The 23,276-nt window shown below is 34.3% G+C and overlaps 2 protein-coding genes and 1 long non-coding RNA gene across 3 annotated transcripts in view; 2 read left to right on the top strand and 1 right to left on the bottom strand.

The window, feature by feature from the left end:
• Positions 1 to 23,067, top strand: part of LOC137405998 (uncharacterized) — a 41,124-nt gene extending 18,057 nt beyond the window's left edge. The window contains exons 6-8 of the mRNA XM_068092498.1: positions 9,532 to 9,717; positions 11,064 to 11,226; positions 22,793 to 23,067. Coding sequence (XP_067948599.1) covers positions 9,532 to 9,717; positions 11,064 to 11,226; positions 22,793 to 22,847 — 404 coding nt within the window. The 3' untranslated portion in view covers positions 22,848 to 23,067. The remainder of the gene's footprint in view (positions 1 to 9,531; positions 9,718 to 11,063; positions 11,227 to 22,792) is intronic.
• Positions 16,407 to 18,568, top strand: LOC137405999 (uncharacterized). Its single transcript, XM_068092499.1, has 3 exons — positions 16,407 to 16,730; positions 17,001 to 17,214; positions 18,438 to 18,568. The coding sequence occupies exons 1-3, from the start codon at positions 16,641 to 16,643 to the stop codon at positions 18,521 to 18,523; spliced, it is 390 nt and encodes a 129-aa protein (XP_067948600.1). The 5' UTR covers positions 16,407 to 16,640; the 3' UTR covers positions 18,524 to 18,568.
• LOC137406000 (uncharacterized) lies at positions 17,337 to 18,560 on the bottom strand. The gene is made up of 3 exons (XR_010979829.1): positions 18,410 to 18,560; positions 17,984 to 18,157; positions 17,337 to 17,830 (listed from the first exon to the last, which is right to left on the bottom strand). It is a non-coding gene; the product is annotated as an uncharacterized lncRNA (long non-coding RNA).
• Positions 23,068 to 23,276: the final 209 nt, after the last annotated feature.

The following is a 23,276-nucleotide window of genomic DNA, read 5'->3' as shown; positions in this document are numbered from 1 at the left end:
GCATGTTTCTATCACCTATTCTACTACATGTTTCTATCACCTATTCTACTACATGTTTCTGTCACCTATTCTACTACATGTTTCTATCACCTATTCTACTATATGTTTCTATCACCTATTCTACTGCATGTTTCTGTCACCTATTCTACTACATGTTTCTATCACCTATTCTACTACATGTTTCTATCACCTATTCTACTACATGTTTCTATCACCTATTCTACTACATGTTTCTATCACCTATTCTACTACATGTTTCTATCACCTATTCTACTACATGTTTCTATCACCTATTCTACTACATGTTTCTATGACCTATTCTACTACATGTTTCTATCACCTATTCTACTACATGTTTCTATCACCTATTCTACTACATGTCTCTATCACCTATTCTACTACATGTTTATATCACCTATTCTACTGCATGTTTCTATCACCTATTCTACTACATGTTTCTATCACCTATTCTACTACATGTTTCTATCACCTATTCTACTGCATGTTTCTATCACCTATTCTACTACATGTTTCTATCACCTATTCTACTACATGTTTCTATCACCTATTCTACTACATGTTTCTATCACCTATTCTACTGCATGTTTCTATCACCTATTCTACTACATGTTTCTATCACCTATTCTACTACATGTTTCTATCACCTATTCTACTACATGTTTCTATCACCTATTCTACTACATGTTTCTATCACCTATTCTACTGCATGTTTCTATCACCTATTCTACTACATGTTTCTATCACCTATTCTACTGCATGTTTCTATCACCTATTCTACTGCATGTTTCTATCACCTATTCTACTACATGTTTCTATCACCTATTCTACTGCATGTTTCTATCACCTATTCTACTACATGTTTCTATCACCTATTCTACTACATGTTTCTATGACCTATTCTACTGCATGTTTCTATCACCTATTCTACTGCATGTTTCTATCACCTATTCTACTACATGTTTCTATCACCTATTCTACTACATGTTTCTATCACCTATTCTACTACATGTTTCTATCACCTATTCTACTACATGTTTCTATCACCTATTCTACTACATGTTTCTATCACCTATTCTACTACATGTTTCTATGACCTATTCTACTACATGTTTCTATCACCTATTCTACTACATGTTTCTATCACCTATTCTACTACATGTCTCTATCACCTATTCTACTACATGTTTATATCACCTATTCTACTGCATGTTTCTATCACCTATTCTACTACATGTTTCTATCACCTATTCTACTACATGTTTCTATCACCTATTCTACTGCATGTTTCTATCACCTATTCTACTACATGTTTCTATCACCTATTCTACTACATGTTTCTATCACCTATTCTACTACATGTTTCTATGACCTATTCTACTGCATGTTTCTATCACCTATTCTACTGCATGTTTCTATCACCTATTCTACTACATGTTTCTATCACCTATTCTACTACATGTTTCTATCACCTATTCTACTACATGTTTCTATGACCTATTCTACTGCATGTTTCTATCACCTATTCTACTGCATGTTTCTATCACCTATTCTACTACATGTTTCTATCACCTATTCTACTACATGTTTCTATCACCTATTCTACTACATGTTTCTATCACCTATTCTACTACATGTTTCTATCACCTATTCTACTACATGTTTCTATCACCTATTCTACTACATGTTTCTATGACCTATTCTACTACATGTTTCTATCACCTATTCTACTACATGTTTCTATCACCTATTCTACTACATGTTTCTATCACCTATTCTACTACATGTTTATATCACCTATTCTACTGCATGTTTCTATCACCTATTCTACTGCATGTTTCTATCACCTATTCTACTACATGTTTCTATCACCTATTCTACTACATGTTTCTATCACCTATTCTACTACATGTTTCTATGACCTATTCTACTACATGTTTCTATCACCTATTCTACTACATGTTTCTATGACCTATTCTACTACATGTTTCTATCACCTATTCTACTACATGTTTATATCACCTATTCTACTGCATGTTTCTATCACCTATTCTACTACATGTTTCTATCACCTATTCTACTACATGTTTCTATCACCTATTCTACTGCATGTTTCTATCACCTATTCTACTACATGTTTCTATCACCTATTCTACTACATGTTTCTATCACCTATTCTACTACATGTTTCTATCACCTATTCTACTACATGTTTCTATCACCTATTCTACTGCATGTTTCTATCACCTATTCTACTACATGTTTCTATCACCTATTCTACTGCATGTTTCTATCACCTATTCTACTGCATGTTTCTATCACCTATTCTACTACATGTTTCTATCACCTATTCTACTGCATGTTTCTATCACCTATTCTACTACATGTTTCTATCACCTATTCTACTACATGTTTCTATCACCTATTCTACTACATGTTTCTATCACCTATTCTACTGCATGTTTCTATCACCTATTCTACTACATGTTTCTATCACCTATTCTACTACATGTTTCTATCACCTATTCTACTAGATGTTTCTATCACCTATTCTACTGCATGTGTCTATCACCTATTCTACTACATGTTTCTATCACCTATTCTACTACATGTTTCTATCACCTATTCTACTACATGTTTCTATCACCTATTCTACTGCATGTTTCTATCACCTATTCTACTACATGTTTCTATCACCTATTCTACTACATGTTTCTATCACCTATTCTACTACATGTTTCTATCACCTATTCTACTACATGTTTCTATCACCTATTCTACTGCATGTTTCTATCACCTATTCTACTACATGTTTCTATCACCTATTCTACTGCATGTTTCTATCACCTATTCTACTACATGTTTCTATCACCTATTCTACTGCATGTTTCTATCACCTATTCTACTGCATGTTTCTATCACCTATTCTACTATATGTTTCTATCACCTATTCTACTACATGTTTCTATCACCTATTCTACTACATGTTTCTATCACCTATTCTACTGCATGTTTCTATCACCTATTCTACTACATGTTTCTATCACCTATTCTACTGCATGTTTCTATCACCTATTCTACTGCATGTTTCTATCACCTATTCTACTATATGTTTCTATCACCTATTCTACAACATGTTTCTATCACCTATTCTACTACATGTTTCTATCACCTATTCTACTACATGTTTCTATCACCTATTCTACTACATGTTTCTATCACCTATTCTACTACATGTTTCTATCACCTATTCTACTACATGTTTCTATCACCTATTCTACTATATGTTTCTATCACCTATTCTACTACATGTTTCTATCACCTATTCTACTACATGTTTCTATCACCTATTCTACTACATGTTTCTATCACCTATTCTACTACATGTTTCTATCACCTATTCTACTACATGTTTCTATCACCTATTCTACTACATGTTTCTATCACCTATTCTACTACATGTTTCTATCACCTATTCTACTGCATGTTTCTATCACCTATTCTACTACATGTTTCTATCACCTATTCTACTACATGTTTCTATCACCTATTCTACTGCATGTTTCTATCACCTATTCTACTACATGTTTCTATCACCTATTCTACTGCATGTTTCTATCACCTATTCTACTGCATGTTTCTATCACCTATTCTACTATATGTTTCTATCACCTATTCTACTACATGTTTCTATCACCTATTCTACTACATGTTTCTATCACCTATTCTACTGCATGTTTCTATCACCTATTCTACTACATGTTTCTATCACCTATTCTACTGCATGTTTCTATCACCTATTCTACTGCATGTTTCTATCACCTATTCTACTATATGTTTCTATCACCTATTCTACAACATGTTTCTATCACCTATTCTACTACATGTTTCTATCACCTATTCTACTACATGTTTCTATCACCTATTCTACTACATGTTTCTATCACCTATTCTACTACATGTTTCTATCACCTATTCTACTACATGTTTCTATCACCTATTCTACTACATGTTTCTATCACCTATTCTACTACATGTTTCTATCACCTATTCTACTACATGTTTCTATCACCTATTCTACTACATGTTTCTATCACCTATTCTACTGCATGTTTCTATCACCTATTCTACTATATGTTTCTATCACCTATTCTACAACATGTTTCTATCACCTATTCTACTACATGTTTCTATCACCTATTCTACTACATGTTTCTATCACCTATTCTACTACATGTTTCTATCACCTATTCTACTACATGTTTCTATCACCTATTCTACTACATGTTTCTATCACCTATTCTACTACATGTTTCTATCACCTATTCTACTACATGTTTCTATCACCTATTCTACTACATGTTTCTATCACCTATTCTACTACATGTTTCTATCACCTATTCTACTGCATGTTTCTATCACCTATTCTACTGCATGTTTCTATCACCTATTCTACAACATGTTTCTATCACCTATTCTACTACATGTTTCTATCACCTATTCTACTACATGTTTCTATCACCTATTCTACTACATGTTTCTATCACCTATTCTACTACATGTTTCTATCACCTATTCTACTACATGTTTCTATCACCTATTCTACTATATGTTTCTATCACCTATTCTACTACATGTTTCTATCACCTATTCTACTACATGTTTCTATCACCTATTCTACTACATGTTTCTATCACCTATTCTACTGCATGTTTCTATCACCTATTCTACTACATGTTTCTATCACCTATTCTACTACATGTTTCTATCACCTATTCTACTACATGTTTATATCACCGATTCTACTGCATGTTTCTATCACCTATTCTACTACATGTTTCTATCACCTATTCTACTGCATGTTTCTATCACCTATTCTACTGCATGTTTCTATCACCTATTCTACTGCATGTTTCTATCACCTATTCTACTGCATGTTTCTATCACCTATTCTACTACATGTTTCTATCACCTATTCTACTGCATGTTTCTATCACCTATTCTACTGCATGTTTCTATCACCTATTCTACTGCATGTTTCTATCACCTATTCTACTGCATGTTTCTATCACCTATTCTACTACATGTTTATATCACCTATTCTACTACATGTTTATATCACCTATTCTACTACATGTTTATATCACCTATTCTACTACATGTTTCTATCACCTATTCTACTACATGTTTCTATCACCTATTCTACTACATGTTTATATCACCTATTCTACTACATGTTTCTATCACCTATTCTACTACATGTTTATATCACCTATTCTACTACATGTTTCTATCACCTATTCTACTGCATGTTTCTATCACCTATTCTACTGCATGTTTCTATCACCTATTCTACTACATGTTTCTATCACCTAATCTACTACATGTTTCTATCACCTATTCTACTACATGTTTCTATCACCTATTCTACTACATGTTTCTATCACCTATTCTACTACATGTTTCTATCACCTATTCTACTGCATGTTTCTATCACCTATTCTACTACATGTTTCTATCACCTATTCTACTACATGTTTCTATGACCTATTCTACTACATGTTTCTATCACCTATTCTACTACATGTTTCTATCACCTATTCTACTGCATGTTTCTATCACCTATTCTACTACATGTTTCTATCACCTATTCTACTACATGTTTCTATCACCTATTCTACTACATGTTTCTATCACCTATTCTACTGCATGTGTCTATCACCTATTCTACTACATGTTTCTATCACCTATTCTACTACATGTTTCTATCACCTATTCTACTACATGTTTCTATCACCTATTCTACTGCATGTTTCTATCACCTATTCTACTACATGTTTCTATCACCTATTCTACTACATGTTTCTATCACCTATTCTACTACATGTTTCTATCACCTATTCTACTACATGTTTCTATCACCTATTCTACTGCATGTTTCTATCACCTATTCTACTACATGTTTCTATCACCTATTCTACTGCATGTTTCTATCACCTATTCTACTACATGTTTCTATCACCTATTCTACTGCATGTTTCTATCACCTATTCTACTACATGTTTCTATCACCTATTCTACTATATGTTTCTATCACCTATTCTACTACATGTTTCTATCACCTATTCTACTACATGTTTCTATCACCTATTCTACTGCATGTTTCTATCACCTATTGTACTACATGTTTCTATCACCTATTCTACTGCATGTTTCTATCACCTATTCTACTGCATGTTTCTATCACCTATTCTACTATATGTTTCTATCACCTATTCTACTATATGTTTCTATCACCTATTCTACTACATGTTTCTATCACCTATTCTACTACATGTTTCTATCACCTATTCTACTACATGTTTCTATCACCTATTCTACTAAATGTTTCTATCACCTATTCTACTACATGTTTCTATCACCTATTCTACTACATGTTTCTATCACTTATTCTACTACATGTTTCTATCACCTATTCTACTACATGTTTCTATCACCTATTCTACTACATGTTTCTATCACCTATTCTACTACATGTTTCTATCACCTATTCTACTACATGTTTCTATCACCTATTCTACTGCATGTTTCTATCACCTATTCTACTACATGTTTCTATCACCTATTCTACTACATGTTTCTATCACCTATTCTACTGCATGTTTCTATCACCTATTCTACTACATGTTTCTATCACCTATTCTACTGCATGTTTCTATCACCTATTCTACTGCATGTTTCTATCACCTATTCTACTATATGTTTCTATCACCTATTCTACTACATGTTTCTATCACCTATTCTACTACATGTTTCTATCACCTATTCTACAACATGTTTCTATCACCTATTCTACTACATGTCTCTATCACCTATTCTACTACATGTTTCTATCACCTATTCTACTACATGTTTCTATCACCTATTCTACTACATGTTTCTATCACCTATTCTACTACATGTTTCTATCACCTATTCTACTACATGTTTCTATCACGTATTCTACTACATGTTTATATCACCTATTCTACTGCATGTTTCTATCACCTATTCTACTGCATGTTTCTATCACCTATTCTACTACATGTTTCTATCACCTATTCTACTACATGTTTCTATCACCTATTCTACTACATGTTTCTATCACCTATTCTACTACATGTTTCTATCACCTATTCTACTACATGTTTCTATCACCTATTCTACTACATGTTTCTATCACCTATTCTACTACATGTTTCTATCACCTATTCTACTACATGTTTCTATCACCTATTCTACTACATGTTTCTATCACCTATTCTACTGCATGTGTCTATCACCTATTCTACTACATGTTTCTATCACCTATTCTACTGCATGTTTCTATCACCTATTCTACTACATGTTTCTATCACCTATTCTACTGCATGTTTCTATCACCTATTCTACTGCATGTTTCTATCACCTATTCTACTGCATGTTTCTATCACCTATTCTACTACATGTTTCTATCACCTATTCTACTACATGTTTCTATCACCTATTCTACTACATGTTTCTATCACCTATTCTACTACATGTTTATATCACCTATTCTACTGCATGTTTCTATCACCTATTCTACTACATGTTTCTATCACCTATTCTACTGCATGTTTCTATCACCTATTCTACTGCATGTTTCTATCACCTATTTTACTACATGTTTCTATCACCTATTCTACTACATGTTTCTATCACCTATTCTACTACATGTTTCTATCACCTATTCTACTACATGTTTATATCACCTATTCTACTACATGTTTCTATCACCTATTCTACTACATGTTTCTATCACCTATTCTACTACATGTTTCTATCACCTATTCTACTACATGTTTATATCACCTATTCTATTACATGTTTCTATCACCTATTCTACTACATGTTTCTATCACCTATTCTACTACATGTGTCTATCACCTATTCTACTACATGTTTCTATCACCTATTCTACTACATGTTTCTATCACCTATTCTACTGCATGTTTCTATCACCTATTCTACTACATGTTTCTATCACCTATTCTACTACATGTTTCTATCACCTATTCTACTACATGTTTCTATCACCTATTCTACTACATGTTTCTATCACCTATTCTACTGCATGTTTCTATCACCTATTCTACTACATGTTTCTATCACCTATTCTACTACATGTTTCTATCACCTATTCTACTACATGTTTCTATCACCTATTCTACTACATGTTTCTATCACCTATTCTACTGCATGTTTCTATCACCTATTCTACTACATGTTTCTATCACCTATTCTACTACATGTTTCTATCACCTATTCTACTACATGTTTCTATCACCTATTCTACTACATGTTTCTATCACCTATTCTACTACATGTTTATATCACCTATTCTACTACATGTTTCTATCACCTATTCTACTACATGTTTCTATCACCTATTCTACTACATGTTTCTATCACCTATTCTACTACATGTTTATATCACCTATTCTACTACATGTTTCTATCACCTATTCTACTACATGTTTCTATCACCTATTCTACTATATGTTTCTATCACCTATTCTACTGCATGTTTCTATCACCTATTCTACTACATGTTTATATCACCTATTCTATTACATGTTTCTATCACCTATTCTACTACATGTTTCTATCACCTATTCTACTACATGTGTCTATCACCTATTCTACTACATGTTTCTATCACCTATTCTACTACATGTTTCTATCACCTATTCTACTGCATGTTTCTATCACCTATTCTACTACATGTTTCTATCACCTATTCTACTACATGTTTCTATCACCTATTCTACTACATGTTTCTATCACCTATTCTACTACATGTTTCTATCACCTATTCTACTGCATGTTTCTATCACCTATTCTACTACATGTTTCTATCACCTATTCTACTACATGTTTCTATCACCTATTCTACTACATGTTTCTATCACCTATTCTACTACATGTTTCTATCACCTATTCTACTACATGTTTATATCACCTATTCTACTACATGTTTCTATCACCTATTCTACTACATGTTTCTATCACCTATTCTACTACATGTTTCTATCACCTATTCTACTACATGTTTATATCACCTATTCTACTACATGTTTCTATCACCTATTCTACTACATGTTTCTATCACCTATTCTACTATATGTTTCTATCACCTATTCTACTACATGTTTCTATCACCTATTCTACTATATGTTTCTATCACCTATTCTACTACATGTTTATATCACCTATTCTACTACATGTTTCTATCACCTATTCTACTACATGTTTATATCACCTATTCTACTACATGTTTATATCACCTATTCTACTACATGTTTCTGTCACCTATTCTACTACATGTTTCTATCACCTATTCTACTACATGTTTCTATGACCTATCTTTAATATTCACTTAGTCTTTATTATCAGGTTATGTTGGTAATGTGTCCTCTGGTTTTCATGCTCTATCTGCTTGTCTTTTTTTAGAAGAAATTGATGACCTTTCCACTCTACAACCTTGGACAGATATTAGCTACGAAACATTGATGTCTATGATAGCTTCTAAAGACATACAGTTATTTGATGTGAGGTCTTTGGCAGAAGTGGAACGCACTGGATTGATGCCTCTATCAACCCACATACCACGTAACCGATCTTCAGTTTCGTTTTCTTGTGAGGATTGGATGTGCAAAACTAAAACTACGTCCAACTTGCCTCAAATTATTATTCTGTCTTTTCCGTTTTATGTAATGGGCGCTCATTTGCTTCCCCACCGGTGACGTATGTTATAGTGTTTATACACTCCTACTAGCTGTATGGTATACTATAGTGTTTATACACTCTTACTAGCTGTATGGTATATTATAGTGTTTATACACTCTTACTAGCTGTATGGTATACTATAGTGTTTATACACTCTTACTAGCTGTATGGTATATTATAGTGTTTATACACTCCTACTAGCTGTATGGTATATTATAGTGTTTACACACTCTTACTAGCTGTATGGTATATTATAGTGTTTATACACTCTTACTAGCTGTATGGTATATTATAGTGTTTATACACTCCTACTAGCTGTATGGTATATTATAGTGTTTACACACTCTTACTAGCTGTATGGTATATTATAGTGTTTATACACTCTTACTAGCTGTATGGTATATTATAGTGTTTATACACTCTTACTAGCTGTATGGTATATTATAGTGTTTATACACTTTTACTAGCTGTATGGTATATTATAGTGTTTATACACTCCTACTAGCTGTATGGTATACTATAGTGTTTATACACTCTTACTAGCTGTATGGTATATTATAGTGTTTATACACTTTTACTAGCTGTATGGTATATTATAGTGTTTATACACTTTTACTAGCTGTATGGTATATTATAGTGTTTATACACTCCTACTAGCTGTATGGTATATTATAGTGTTTACACACTCTTACTAGCTGTATGGTATATTATAGTGTTTATACACTCTTACTAGCTGTATGGTATATTATAGTGTTTATACACTCTTACTAGCTGTATGGTATATTATAGTGTTTATACACTTTTACTAGCTGTATGGTATATTATAGTGTTTATACACTCCTACTAGCTGTATGGTATACTATAGTGTTTATACACTCTTACTAGCTGTATGGTATATTATAGTGTTTATACACTTTTACTAGCTGTATGGTATATTATAGTGTTTATACACTCCTACTAGCTGTATGGTATATTATAGTGTTTACACACTCTTACTAGCTGTATGGTATATTATAGTGTTTATACACTCTTACTAGCTGTATGGTATATTATAGTGTTTATACACTCTTACTAGCTGTATGGTATATTATAGTGTTTATACGCTCCTACTAGCTGTATGGTATATTATAGTGTTTATACACTCCTACTAGCTGTATGGTATATTATAGTGTTTGTACACTCTTACTAGCTGTATGGTATACTAAGGCAATACCCCCCTAATGCAACTATTAGTATTAGCTAAATATCTGTTACAGTGGTTGAAGTAGCTGAAGCCTTCGCTCTTCCTCCCTCCGACTTCCAGCGTAAATATGGAGTAGCGTTGCCTGCTAAGGAAGATACTAATATTGTCCTTCATTGTCTTGTTGGAATTCGGAGTCTCGGTGCTCTTTCCCTGCTTTGGGATGCCGGGTTCCGCAGGTAAATCCTTGTTCTGAAGTTAAGTCATTGTGCAGATCTCATCAACGCGTAGGATGCTCAGTCATCAACACCCTCTTGTCAAAAGTCGTAAGCTTTAATTCATGTCCGAGTGAAAGAGCACTTTTCCTTTTTTCTCAAAACTCAGCTCTATCTCCATTAACCTTCAATGTGGTTTTGAACACGATCGATAGACTGGGTTTTCCTTTCCCGACTAACTATTAAACATACCTACAGTTAGTCGTCACCTAACGATAGGATTTCGGCCGAAAAATGCCTTCGTTGAGCGCTTATGTCATCAAATGAACCTCTTTCTAGTCTTCATTGTATATATATATATATATATATATATATATATATATATATAGGATACTAGGAGGATGCCCGGCGTTGCTGGGTAATAAAAAGTCTTTGGACAGAAAATTGATTTTTATTCAATATATACAACACAACGTTTACCATTCTAACTTTTAAACTTCATATCATGAGAAAAGTGGTTCTTGTGCAGTTATTAATAGAAACAATAAGTTATTAATAGAAAAAATAAAACAACGGTAAAGGTTTTCAAATATTTTCAAACAACTGTAACTTTTAAATCTCATATCCTGACAGAAGTGTTTTTATTGAAATAAATTAGGAGAAAAAATAAAACTGTAAAGGTGCTTAAATGTAAATGTGAAATCATCAGCAAGTACTGGCTAAATATAGTCTGTTTTGCTACGATTACAATGAAAAGTTATTTGGTATACAATTATATGATTTTAGTTTTGTTTTATTGTTGGCATGATAAGGCGAAAATATCGTATAGACGTATAGAGTGGTACCGAAACCCATAGTAATTATCTAATGCAATCACCTCCTGGTAAAAATCATCAAAATCATCATCATTAAAAAATGTTAACAAAACGATATGTTAACCTTAGTAACTATAGTTTCCTACAATAACTTCAGTGCATTTTGTGGTCATGATCTGCAAGAAAATGTAACATTGCAATGTACTACGTGCAGAGTTCTTACCTTTTAAAGCACATAAATTACATAATGTTTTATTATATAGTTCAATACATCAGAGGCTTTCGAATCAGCCTATATTCAATACACAAAGAATAATAGAACTATGAAAAACAGGGTGTCAAAAGTGTGTCCTGCAATCAAAAAAACACTTGGTTGCGGTTTCCACAATGTGATGTCACAATTATTTTTTAGCCTTAGGTAGTCGATCCCTTTCGCTGCCATTGAGGTTGCGCTTTTCTTTGACAATCGGTGCTGTTAAACCCAGAGAGCCCTAATAATAAACTAGGATTCTAGATAATCATTAATGCCCGGGATTGTGCTAACGCCCGACCAATACAAACACATGTTCTGGGTTTATCAATTATGCTTCAATAAATATACTGTCGTTAATAAAGGTAATGAAATCACATCGATTAAATTGTGACCTGCGGTTGCGTGGCCCTAGGACTACATGTCAGTCGCACTTTCGCGGGATCACGTAATGCTTGAAATTAATTAGTCTCAGTTGCGACCCTCAACATCACAATAAAATGAGAGGGCTAGTGCATAATCATCAGGAAAACATAGTATGGTGCTTGGAATCTGAGTTATTTATCCTAGAAATAATCTATACATGGAGAACTAATGACACTGATTCCTTTGTCACCTTTATTGGTTCTCTGGAGTTGTCCTACCTTCGCCTGACGCAAGCGTAATTATCGTAGTTGATAAATACAAGCGGTAAGTAATAAAATAAGTGGTAAGAGCACACAACACCGCATATGAAAATTGTGACGTCACAATTTTCAAGTCTATACCATTGAACATTTCTGCGGTAGAGCCCTGGGGAAATCCTATAAACACCAATCAATGTCTGTCTCATCATGTCAAACAATGGTTCATTCGAAAGCCAACACTCTGATGTATTGAAATATACGATAAAAGATTATCCCACGACCATCTTAAAACTAACCCATCTGATCGGATTATACATAAATAGACAGATTAATTCGGCCAAAAATCTTTATTAAAACTGGGCAAGCCTTACTTTTATCAAAATTAAGACCGGCAAACGAAACGCCGAGCGACAGAGAATAGAACCATTAAGTCGTGCGCATTTCACGAAAAATAACATGCACATTTCACCGGTCTATAGCATTGTCGAATTGCCGAAGGTTTCTGTAATTAACTTAGAAGTACAGAAACCGTTTCTTTTTTGCCGATTTCAAAGTAACTGACATTTTGGAAACTTTTGAGTACTTTGGTATTCTAGCTGATGGCCTAAGCAGTGAAAGTAAAGGAAATGAAGATGATATTTTTTTCTAACGATTCTAATGAGATTATTACAATATTTACTTATAAGTTTGGATGACTATTGAAGTCTTATAGTCACACTAACAACATCGATATATGTTACTGTTATTATTTTTCCTAAATAGTTTTGTTAAATAGATTTTCTAAAAATCTATATAAATATCACAACTTCTTGATATTGTTAGCTATGACGTTTTGAAATGTAAACAAAATTGTGCATTGGTTTTCTATTATTACTGTATTACTATATTAATAATATTGGTTATTCTAATAATATCAATGCATTTTACTTCTAATATTGGTCAATATTGCATTTCTCCTATTGCAGGGGGAGAGATATAAACGTATACTAAAAATTCTACTGTCATACAGTCCACGACCAAAGTGATATTGGAAAAAAGAAAGGGTACTAATGGTTGAGAAATGCAATATTAGCAGTCAAATAGGATAACTGCAATGGTAGCTGTAATGTACTGGGTGTGGGTGTTATTATGTACAACTAATAGCAATTATGAAAGGAAAAGATTATATGTTTATATCTCTCCTCCTGCTAAAAGAGAAATGCAATATTGGCCAATATTAGAAGTAAAATGCACTGATATTATTAGAATAACCAATATTATTTATATAGTAATAATAAAAACCAAAGCACAATTTTGTTTACATTTCAAAACGGCATAGCCAACAATATCACGAAGTTGTGATATTTATAAAAGAGATTTTTAGAAAATCTCTACTACGTAGTCATTGTTCTGTAGTCATCCAAACTTATAATTAATTACTGTAATAATCTCATAAGAAACGTTAAAAAATATCATCGTCATTTGCTTTACTTATACTGCGTTGGACATCAGTTAGAATGCAAAAGTATTCAAATGTGTTGGCAAATGAAAATGAAAAAATTGAAATCGGCAAAAATGAAACGATTTCTATACTCCTGTGTTATTTGCCGAAACCTTTGGCAATTCGACAATGCTATAGACTGGTGAAAAGTGCACGTTATTTTTTCGTGAAATGCGCAAGACTTTATCGTTCTATTATCTGTCCCTCGGCGTTTCAATTTTCGGTCTTAACTTTTATTAAACCAAGCTTTTCAAGCGTTTTGTGGCGATTTCCGTCCAAATTAATCTGTCTATTTGTGTATAATCCGATCAGATGGGTAAGTTTTAAAATAATACCGACGGTTTACAAAGACTTGGTAACATATTTAAATAGGTTTAAATGTGTTTTGTATTGTTATTATATTTTAACGACTTTGCATAACGATGCTTAAATTTGTTGATGAAATTTCTTGACGAGGGTTCGTCTCATTGTTGATGAATAATTTTCGTAAGTTGTGTGCACATGCATTTATCATAAAAACTCCCACACTTCGCTCCGCTCGTTTGGTCGTGGGAATATTTTCCTTTATTATTGCTGTTTGTTGTATATAATAACACCCACACCCAGTACATTACAGCTACCATTGCAGTTATCCTATTGCACTGCAGTGCCATTTGACTGCTAATATTGCATTTCTCAACCATCAGTACCCTTTCTTTTTTCCAATATCACTTTGGTCGTGGGCTGTATGACAGGGGAATTTCTAGTGTAATTGATGTGCTTTAAGATAGATGTGTAACATAAATGCTGAATCTAACTTAAATGAATTTAGCTTAGTAAATACATACTTGAAGGACGTGTAGCATGTATTTTAGTAAACTCGAAACTAAAATTTTATCATTTATTTGTTTGCGAATCCGTTTTTACCGTAATGGGTATCGCTGAACTGAGTTAGCGGCAAAATAGCATGTCGACATTTTTGTTATTTCATCATAATCAGTACTACAATCGCCAAATTTTAATCTCGAAAGAACTTATTGTTGATATCGTATGGCGAAAAACTAATTCGCTCTAGTATGGCGAGGACGAAAAAGCATCGTTTCATAGAGTTAGGCGAAAAATATTTTATAACAGGGGAATCGTCACCCATGGGGCGCAATATATCAATTAATACGTGATTTAGCGTGTACAATCGAGAAAAGGGTATATGGTATATGATAAGAGCGATAGAATTTCAAGGACTGTGTAGCTAAGTGGTTAAATGCGTGGTTAGACACTTGCCGTTGCAATCTCATGAGTTCAAATCCAGCACAAAGCGAGCTTTTCATTCCAAAGTTTGAATAGCAATAACTGGACAGACCTTGAGGTTTATATATATATATATAGACTAGCTGTGCCACCCGATGTTGCCCGGTTAATAGAAAAGCCTTTTTGGACAGAAAATTGACTTGTATTTAACATATAACAACATTTGCCATTCTAACTTTCAAACTACATATCATGAAAAAAGTGTTTTGTCTTATAAACAATGAGAAGTAGTGAGAACCGCTTGCTATTAGCCTGGCGCATGGCCAATGGAGAACTCCAGTAAGCTAGTTAATAATGCCGGTAGGCTTGGCGTTGTGTCACAGCGTTGTTGTCCAGTTATGCTATTCTAATAATAGCTATAGCTGGAAGGACAGACATACCTTCACCTTTATATATATAAGATATACTAGTCGAGCATCTACCATTATAAATATAAGCCGGTTTTTATGTACGGGTACTCAGAAGTATTGAAACCGTGTTAAACAAGCAACTACTATTAGCCTGAGACAGTTATTGGTTGTTTCTAAAGTGTTAGCTTCAGTAAAAAAGAAGGGAAAATCTTTGGAGTTGGACAACGGGAGAATTGATTGTTAAAGGTTGACTTGCAACAAAATTCACATTACAGTTATTTGGTATCAAAAGATTCGCCATGTTTTACTCTGTTGTGTGGTAGGTGCCAAATATGTGGAAATGTGATTAAAAGCTCTTAAAAGCTCAAAAACAAAAAGCCGCCGTAGATTGGAATCTCTTGATTTCGATGACGTATCCGCGCTGTATGGTTATTGTCTTGTCACGTGATGTTCTCGCGTGAATTGAAAGGCCAATAAAAAGCTCAATATCAAACTTATCGTAGCAATAGTTTATGATAATCACTTCGGGTTTTACCTAAGACCCCGTATCAAATATAGATGCTCGCTACTTTACAGTTTCGGCTTGGCCATTCCGTTCGACTATTCATGTCTGAGTTGCGATCATAAAAAATGTCAAATTCTGAAGAGTTAAGACCCTGGCGTTTCGAGCCTGACGCTCTATCTGAAGAAAATCCTCAACAGAATAAAACCTCCCAGCAAGTAAGCACCGCCACTAGCCAGCTCTTATGTGCCAAGCTAGCTAGTAGTAATAGTTTTAGCTTGAGAGTGATAGAACGAATATTATTATATATGATTTTAATGATGATAATTATCGCTTCAATATTGCGAAAAAATAATTACAGATTTTTCTCGAATGACAACATTAACAATTTTAATATTTAAATCTAGTGCTGCACTGATATACTGTTGGATAACATCGACCTGATGTATTAGCTATGGTTGCATAGACATATCTGTTCATTTCTTTAGGAGCTAATACCACCGGCTACAGAGTGGTGTGCCTGCGAGCGTTGTCAAGACATGCCATCTCTTCCTGAATGTTTGTGCTGCCATTATGCTGAGTTTGCGCATTGTCTCCTTCACCGAGGGGAGCATGAATGCCTGCGTATGCATCCTGGTGTAAACGAATTTGTGGTGTCTGCACCCCTTGAGTTGAGGTGGAATAATTACCTGCGATATCATAGTGAGTTGGATATTCATTTAATGCCAACAACACCAAGGTTATGCTAATGTGTCAAGCATTATCTACAATTCTTGTGTTACACATTTAATGCATCAGTTGAACACACATATTCTGAACTCGTGGAACACAAGGAGAACTGGTATATTTGGCTTGTACACTTACTACAGTAGAGAGTGTATTAGTTTTATGATTTTATTATATAAAGATCGAGATTATTTTGATGATCAGCAATTATTGTTTTTCAATAGTTGTTTTGGTAGATAATCTATTCCCATTTGGAGAGCCATCGCCAAATGCTCGGAAAAGGTTGTGTGCATACCGCAATCTTGTTTTGGTTTATGCCGCAAATCTTGTTTGCAAGTCTGCAAACTCTTCTTCATCATTCGTTGGTGGGAAAAGAGCCCGAATCTTAGACACCAAGCATGCAGGTAGAGGCCGTCGCTCATGGCGACAAATTTGCGGCATAAGCCAAAACACAAGCTTGCAGTATGCACACAACCTTTGTAACAACATCCGTTGTAATGGACCTCACTCTCAGGCCGTGGAAAATTAGATCGGACTGGCATCGCTTGAAGCCTTCCAGCTCCATGGTGTTAGAGCTGGTGGTCTCTGTTGACTGCAATGTAAAGAAAGTTACGACTAACAATTACTTTCACATTATTTGAATGAACTATTTAGCTAGATGAGCAACTTCATGTTTATGTATTGATAACTACTAAAAAATTTGGGTTTTTGTCAGGCTGTGAAGTAAAAACTGTCAAAGTTTTACCTTGACAAGATGGCTGCTGACTATTAAACCGCAGCTCTGATCCATCATAGTGTAGGCTCTGTATAGTGCGCAATGCCCAGGACTATCGCATCTACCGTCACCTGCCAAATCAAGCTCCCAATCGATTGCTGCCATCAATCCCTCGTTATGCAGGGTGTACTGCTCAGCAATACACTGTAAAATATTGTAAAACTTCATTATACAAGATTAATTTGTATCATTATCATTAGTCTAAGAATGTAGAATCCTCTTCCCCCTTTTTGTGCTATATTATGATGAATCAGAATTTTGAATTATAATATATTTTGCTTGAAGGATGACATATTTTCATTTCAAAAAAAAATTGTTTCTAAATGTTGTTATTCAATTAGTGTGCCAAGCTTTTACTCACATTTTCCAAGTTTATGAGTAAATATTAACACTCACACCATGTAAGTATTCTCTTTGTTGGTAGAGGCAAACGCTGTGGCTTGGTATTGCGATGTTCAGGAGCGACAGAAAACGGAGGTTCTGCGTAAGGCATCCGCCAGAAAAGAGTGATGCAGCTGCCAGCAGGGGGTTGATGACGTGAGCTCTGTTCACCCTGGCAGTTGTTTCCCAAGTGTACGATTGGTGACAGGAGGCACATGTAACCTTGAACTCTACCCATCCGCCTTCTCGCACCATCGTGAATGAGCAGGGGAGGGCGCAGGTGTGACAGTGAAATAGTCGCTGGAGTGCTGTCACACTTACTATTATTTTCTCCTCTTTGAAGGAGGATTCGGTTCTGAAATCACAACACAATAGTTGACTTGCAATAAGATTTGTACAACATCATTTCCTGTTATTATATCATATTTGCTTGATCAGAAAAAGAATAAATATATAGCCATGCAATCATGACACAGATTTTACAAAACCCTATCAGAATCCATGATATTGTAAACATAAAATGTGAGTAATAACTCTATGGATATTTTTTATATTTTGTCAAGTTTGGTTTAGTTCAGCTCTATCTTACATGTAATTGGAGAGCGTTTGACGCTGGCCAACATAGCGCTCAAACTCTCCCCAGTCTTCAGTGGTTGGCACAAACTCTTTATCTAATAATAATCAACTAATAATATTAATATGCTATTAACGATAATACCAGAAAATGACAATAACTATTTTATATAACATATCTATAAGTGAGTGGGGTTAAGAAATTTGGCGAAATTAATCGTGAAACAACATTATTTTATCAATTATATATTAATATATTACGTTTTACAGATAGATATGCAGTATGAATTAGTTTTGTTATTATAATAAGAATAATACACGTAATTAAAAAGATAAAATACTAATAATATAATATTACAATTAAATGACATTAATATTGTTATATTAAATATAGATTAATACAGTACTATTAGGAGAATACTAGATAATAACCCGAGTTACAACTACTAATACAAGTAGTTCATAAAATAAATTACTCGCGTGCTTTGGTGATATGTGGAGTATGCAAACAGGTTAGAAAACATGTCGTCTTTGAACTGGCGAAAACAAAGGTAAGAGTAAGCAGACGAATAAATAAAGTTTGTCACATCCAGCTTCACCCAGTTGCTCCACGCCCGGTGAAGGTCTAGTCTTTTTTCAGCTCTTGGCCAAAAGAAGGTGCTTCTCAGTTTGGCAGCTGCACAAACACTATGTGGTGCGTTAGACATTATGACGAATTAAAATAAACAAGTTTAATATGAGATAGCGTGTTTGCCATTTGCGATAGATCAAACTTGAACTGAAACTAACATTATCTGATCATGTGACTTACAATTCCCGCTATATGGCGCGAAAAATTTCTACAGCATTTTTCAACCATCATAGCGGACCAAAAAGCTCATCATTTTTATCAGAGAATGATATGCAATCGTTCAAGCTAAGCTTAAAAAATTAAACATATTTTTATGCTATGTTTTGAGATATCAGTGCTCAAAGTTGCAGCATTACGATGCCGATAAAATAGACGCGTAAGAACAATAGACATGGTTTTTATCGCAAGCGTGAAGTATATTTGTGAAAATAGTTCGACGAATAAGGATGCATGAAAGTGTAAACATAAACTATCTCGCACACATTTTAGCCGTTTTAGCACACATACGTCACATTTTAGCCGTTTTGGAAAACGAATCCAAACTAGGGCGGTCTCGTGTGGCTGCGATTTTCTGTTCGTTTTTGAGCTTTTAAGAGCTTGTAATCACATTCCCACATATTTGGCCCTTACAACACAATAGAGTAAGACATGGCGAATCTTTTGATACCAAATAACTGTAATGTGAATTTTGTTGCAAGTCAACCTTTAATGATGTAGACGATCCATTATTAATACGATTTTGTGGACACTTTTTTTCTGATCACTTGATATTGTGAATTCATAAAGATCAAAGATGGGAGTGGCGTTCAAATAAAGCGTGGCGCTCTATTTTTTAAAACCTTCTCTCATAGCAGAGGTCAAATGGAGGTGGCGTTCAAATAGAGGTTTTATGGTATAATACATTTAAATATGTAATGAAATTTATCATAAGTATTACTAAAATCACGAGAAGCTCAACATAGATTGGAGCAGTATAACTTGATAGAGAATATGTTGAGCTCTGTGCTTGTAGTTCTAGATTGCAAAGAATTTGCATGAAACTATTAGTAGTAATGATTTTAACCTGTCGTTTTTCATAAAACTCGACGGTGGACAACTCCGCAAAAACAACAGTTTGTCAAGACAGGCTAGAGACGGATCAAACACCAAGTCCCATTCTTCCCTATTTAAATTGTCATTGCTAGGATTCTCTTTTGGAATGATATGCTTTTTCTCATTTAATGTTTTTTTGTAGTATCTGCCTACAAGCTCACAAATCGGTAAACCATTTGACTCATCCACTATCTATTCTTTTTCTTGTACATGAATCACGATTCTTGACAACAGTCTGTCTTGATTTTCCTATTAAAAACGTACATATTATCAAATCTGGCAGTTTAATTATATTGGAGAGGCGGGTCAATATGATGGTAAAGTATTGTTTCTCAGACCTTGTGGTTTTTACTAGAACTGTTCTCTCTTGTTCTTTTGTTAATTGTTGTACGTATTGTCGGCGGCAAAAATGATCTGGGTGTTTTTGCTGATGGCGTTCTTTAATGCCAATTCCTCCGCTACGCATCGCTCGCCTCCAATGCCAATTGAACTATTAGCGATCAAACGATTTAAGCCAGAGGAGAGGTCGACTTATACAGCAGGTATATATCAAAAGCAGGATTTTTGAACCACACTTTAGACCTTGATTTATACACCTGGTCGAATTGTACATCTGACATGTACTTACGGTACATGTATTCTAAATGGCAAAATTCAGAAAGTTGTGCTCTGCTAAAAAAAATTGTTTGGACGCTAATAGCAGCTACTTGAGCGGTACAAAAGAAGAGTTGAGGTCGAAATACACTGTGGAAGGTATTGAACCGCCAGAAGAACATGACATGGGTCGAAACGAAGCAACAATCAGAATGCGACTGGCCAAGCAAACGATACGAGTATTTTGTTTTTAAAATGTTAATTTTGGTTTCCGCATGTATTATAAATATATGTATGGTTTGCTTGTTACTCGTTTTTAAATATATATATAAATGTGTAGCATTTGATAGATTAGTATTGTATAACCTATAAATTTGCAGATTTATAGCATGTTATTCGATAATATCATTGTCGTTATTTATACTCTGTTTTCGATGGGTCGACGCTAATCACTCCTCTTCTATTGCACATAGAAAGCCAGTTTTGGTTGCCAACTGTAGCAAACCTCAATGAGGGCAATGAGCTTTCATGCCACATTGTTAAATATAGATATAAAATAAAAATATACGTGTACTTCCAAAGAATGAAATAGAAAATTGAAGGTTCTAAAAATTGCTACGCATGTAAAATCATTGTAGGTTAATTGTAAGTTAATTGCAAACAATAGATATCAACCTGTAGAGATATATCTCAGGTTTCCAATGCATATTTATCTAGTGATCTATGACAAGTTGGAGATGAGTTCCAGCAGATTTCTTGCATCCATGTCGAAGGGCAAAATTTCACATCTTATAGGCCCGGTACGCCGGGCAATTCTCAGTCGAATGCGAAAATGTTAATATCGCTCCGCCCGAAGGAGAGTGCAAAATACAGGTTGACATTCACTTTACCCGTGAAAGGGTTAAATTTATCTTCTCAAAATTCTGACGAGCTATTTCAAAAAATACAACATCACCTTCTATTTGAATGTTACTTCTAATAAAATGCCACTATAGGAGAAGGGTTGAAAAAAGAGCTCCCTGGCGTTCAAATAGAGGCTTTACAGTATACAACTTTCATAGAGCTTATCCCACCATAATGTAATCGGTAGACCATAGCCTGCTTCCTCTCACATCAGTATGCACTAGCTTCTGTGGCTCTATCACTCTCCTATTTCTTTCGGATGTTGAAAATCTCTCCCTCAATCACAATAACAAACAGTAAATGCCAGTAAGCTTTGAATGAGCTGCTAGCGTTAGACATGTTCGGTTAAAGCTATATTCTTGACCTTGTGTGCGCTTCTACATGCAGCAACCACTCTGATTTTGGTCTAGTTTTCGTATTTGGCCACTTTTGTTCCTGTTGTCTTCATTGATGAGTCTATGCATATGCTCTTGATTTCAAATATGGTTATCTTTGTTAGCATCTAAGTCACAACATCTGGTAAGATCATGACTCACACATAAACGAAGGTATAATTAGAGTTCTAGGTAATGAATGTTATGCTCAAATTTTGTGTCTACTTTTAGCTCCCGACATTTTCCCGGAGGATGGATGGAGTACAGCGCTAGAACCAGTTGCTGAAACTCTGAATTAACCCTTATTATTCTGATTAGTAGAGTAACATTTGAATTATTTTTTACTTTTTAAACTTTGTAGTTATCAGTTTTTATAGGGTGACCTGATTTCTTAAAACTATTTGCTTAAACAATGGATTTGCTTTGAATGACTTTAAAATATTTTTTTAATTTGATACACTTTTGTCCTGCAAATATGTATTGTAAGAACCTTGCTGTCACTTTCATATGGGATACATTTTATTTCTCAGTTGATAGCCTTACCAATGATATACAGCCCCCCATGGGGGGTCTGTATATCATTGCCCTTACAAAGCCGTGCAACAAAATATTGGTGCAGATTAAATAGCACGTTGGGCTAAATAATCACCAGAGAGGTTACATGAGTGACAAGGTTGGCCAGTCACATACTCTGGAGTTTAGGCAATGCCCTTTC

This window comes from Watersipora subatra, chromosome 10 (assembly GCF_963576615.1).
Source record: "Watersipora subatra chromosome 10, tzWatSuba1.1, whole genome shotgun sequence".
Lineage (NCBI taxonomy): Eukaryota > Metazoa > Bryozoa > Gymnolaemata > Cheilostomatida > Watersiporidae > Watersipora > Watersipora subatra.
Note: the sequence above shows the minus strand (reverse complement) of the source record. Positions and strands in the feature narration are given on the sequence as shown.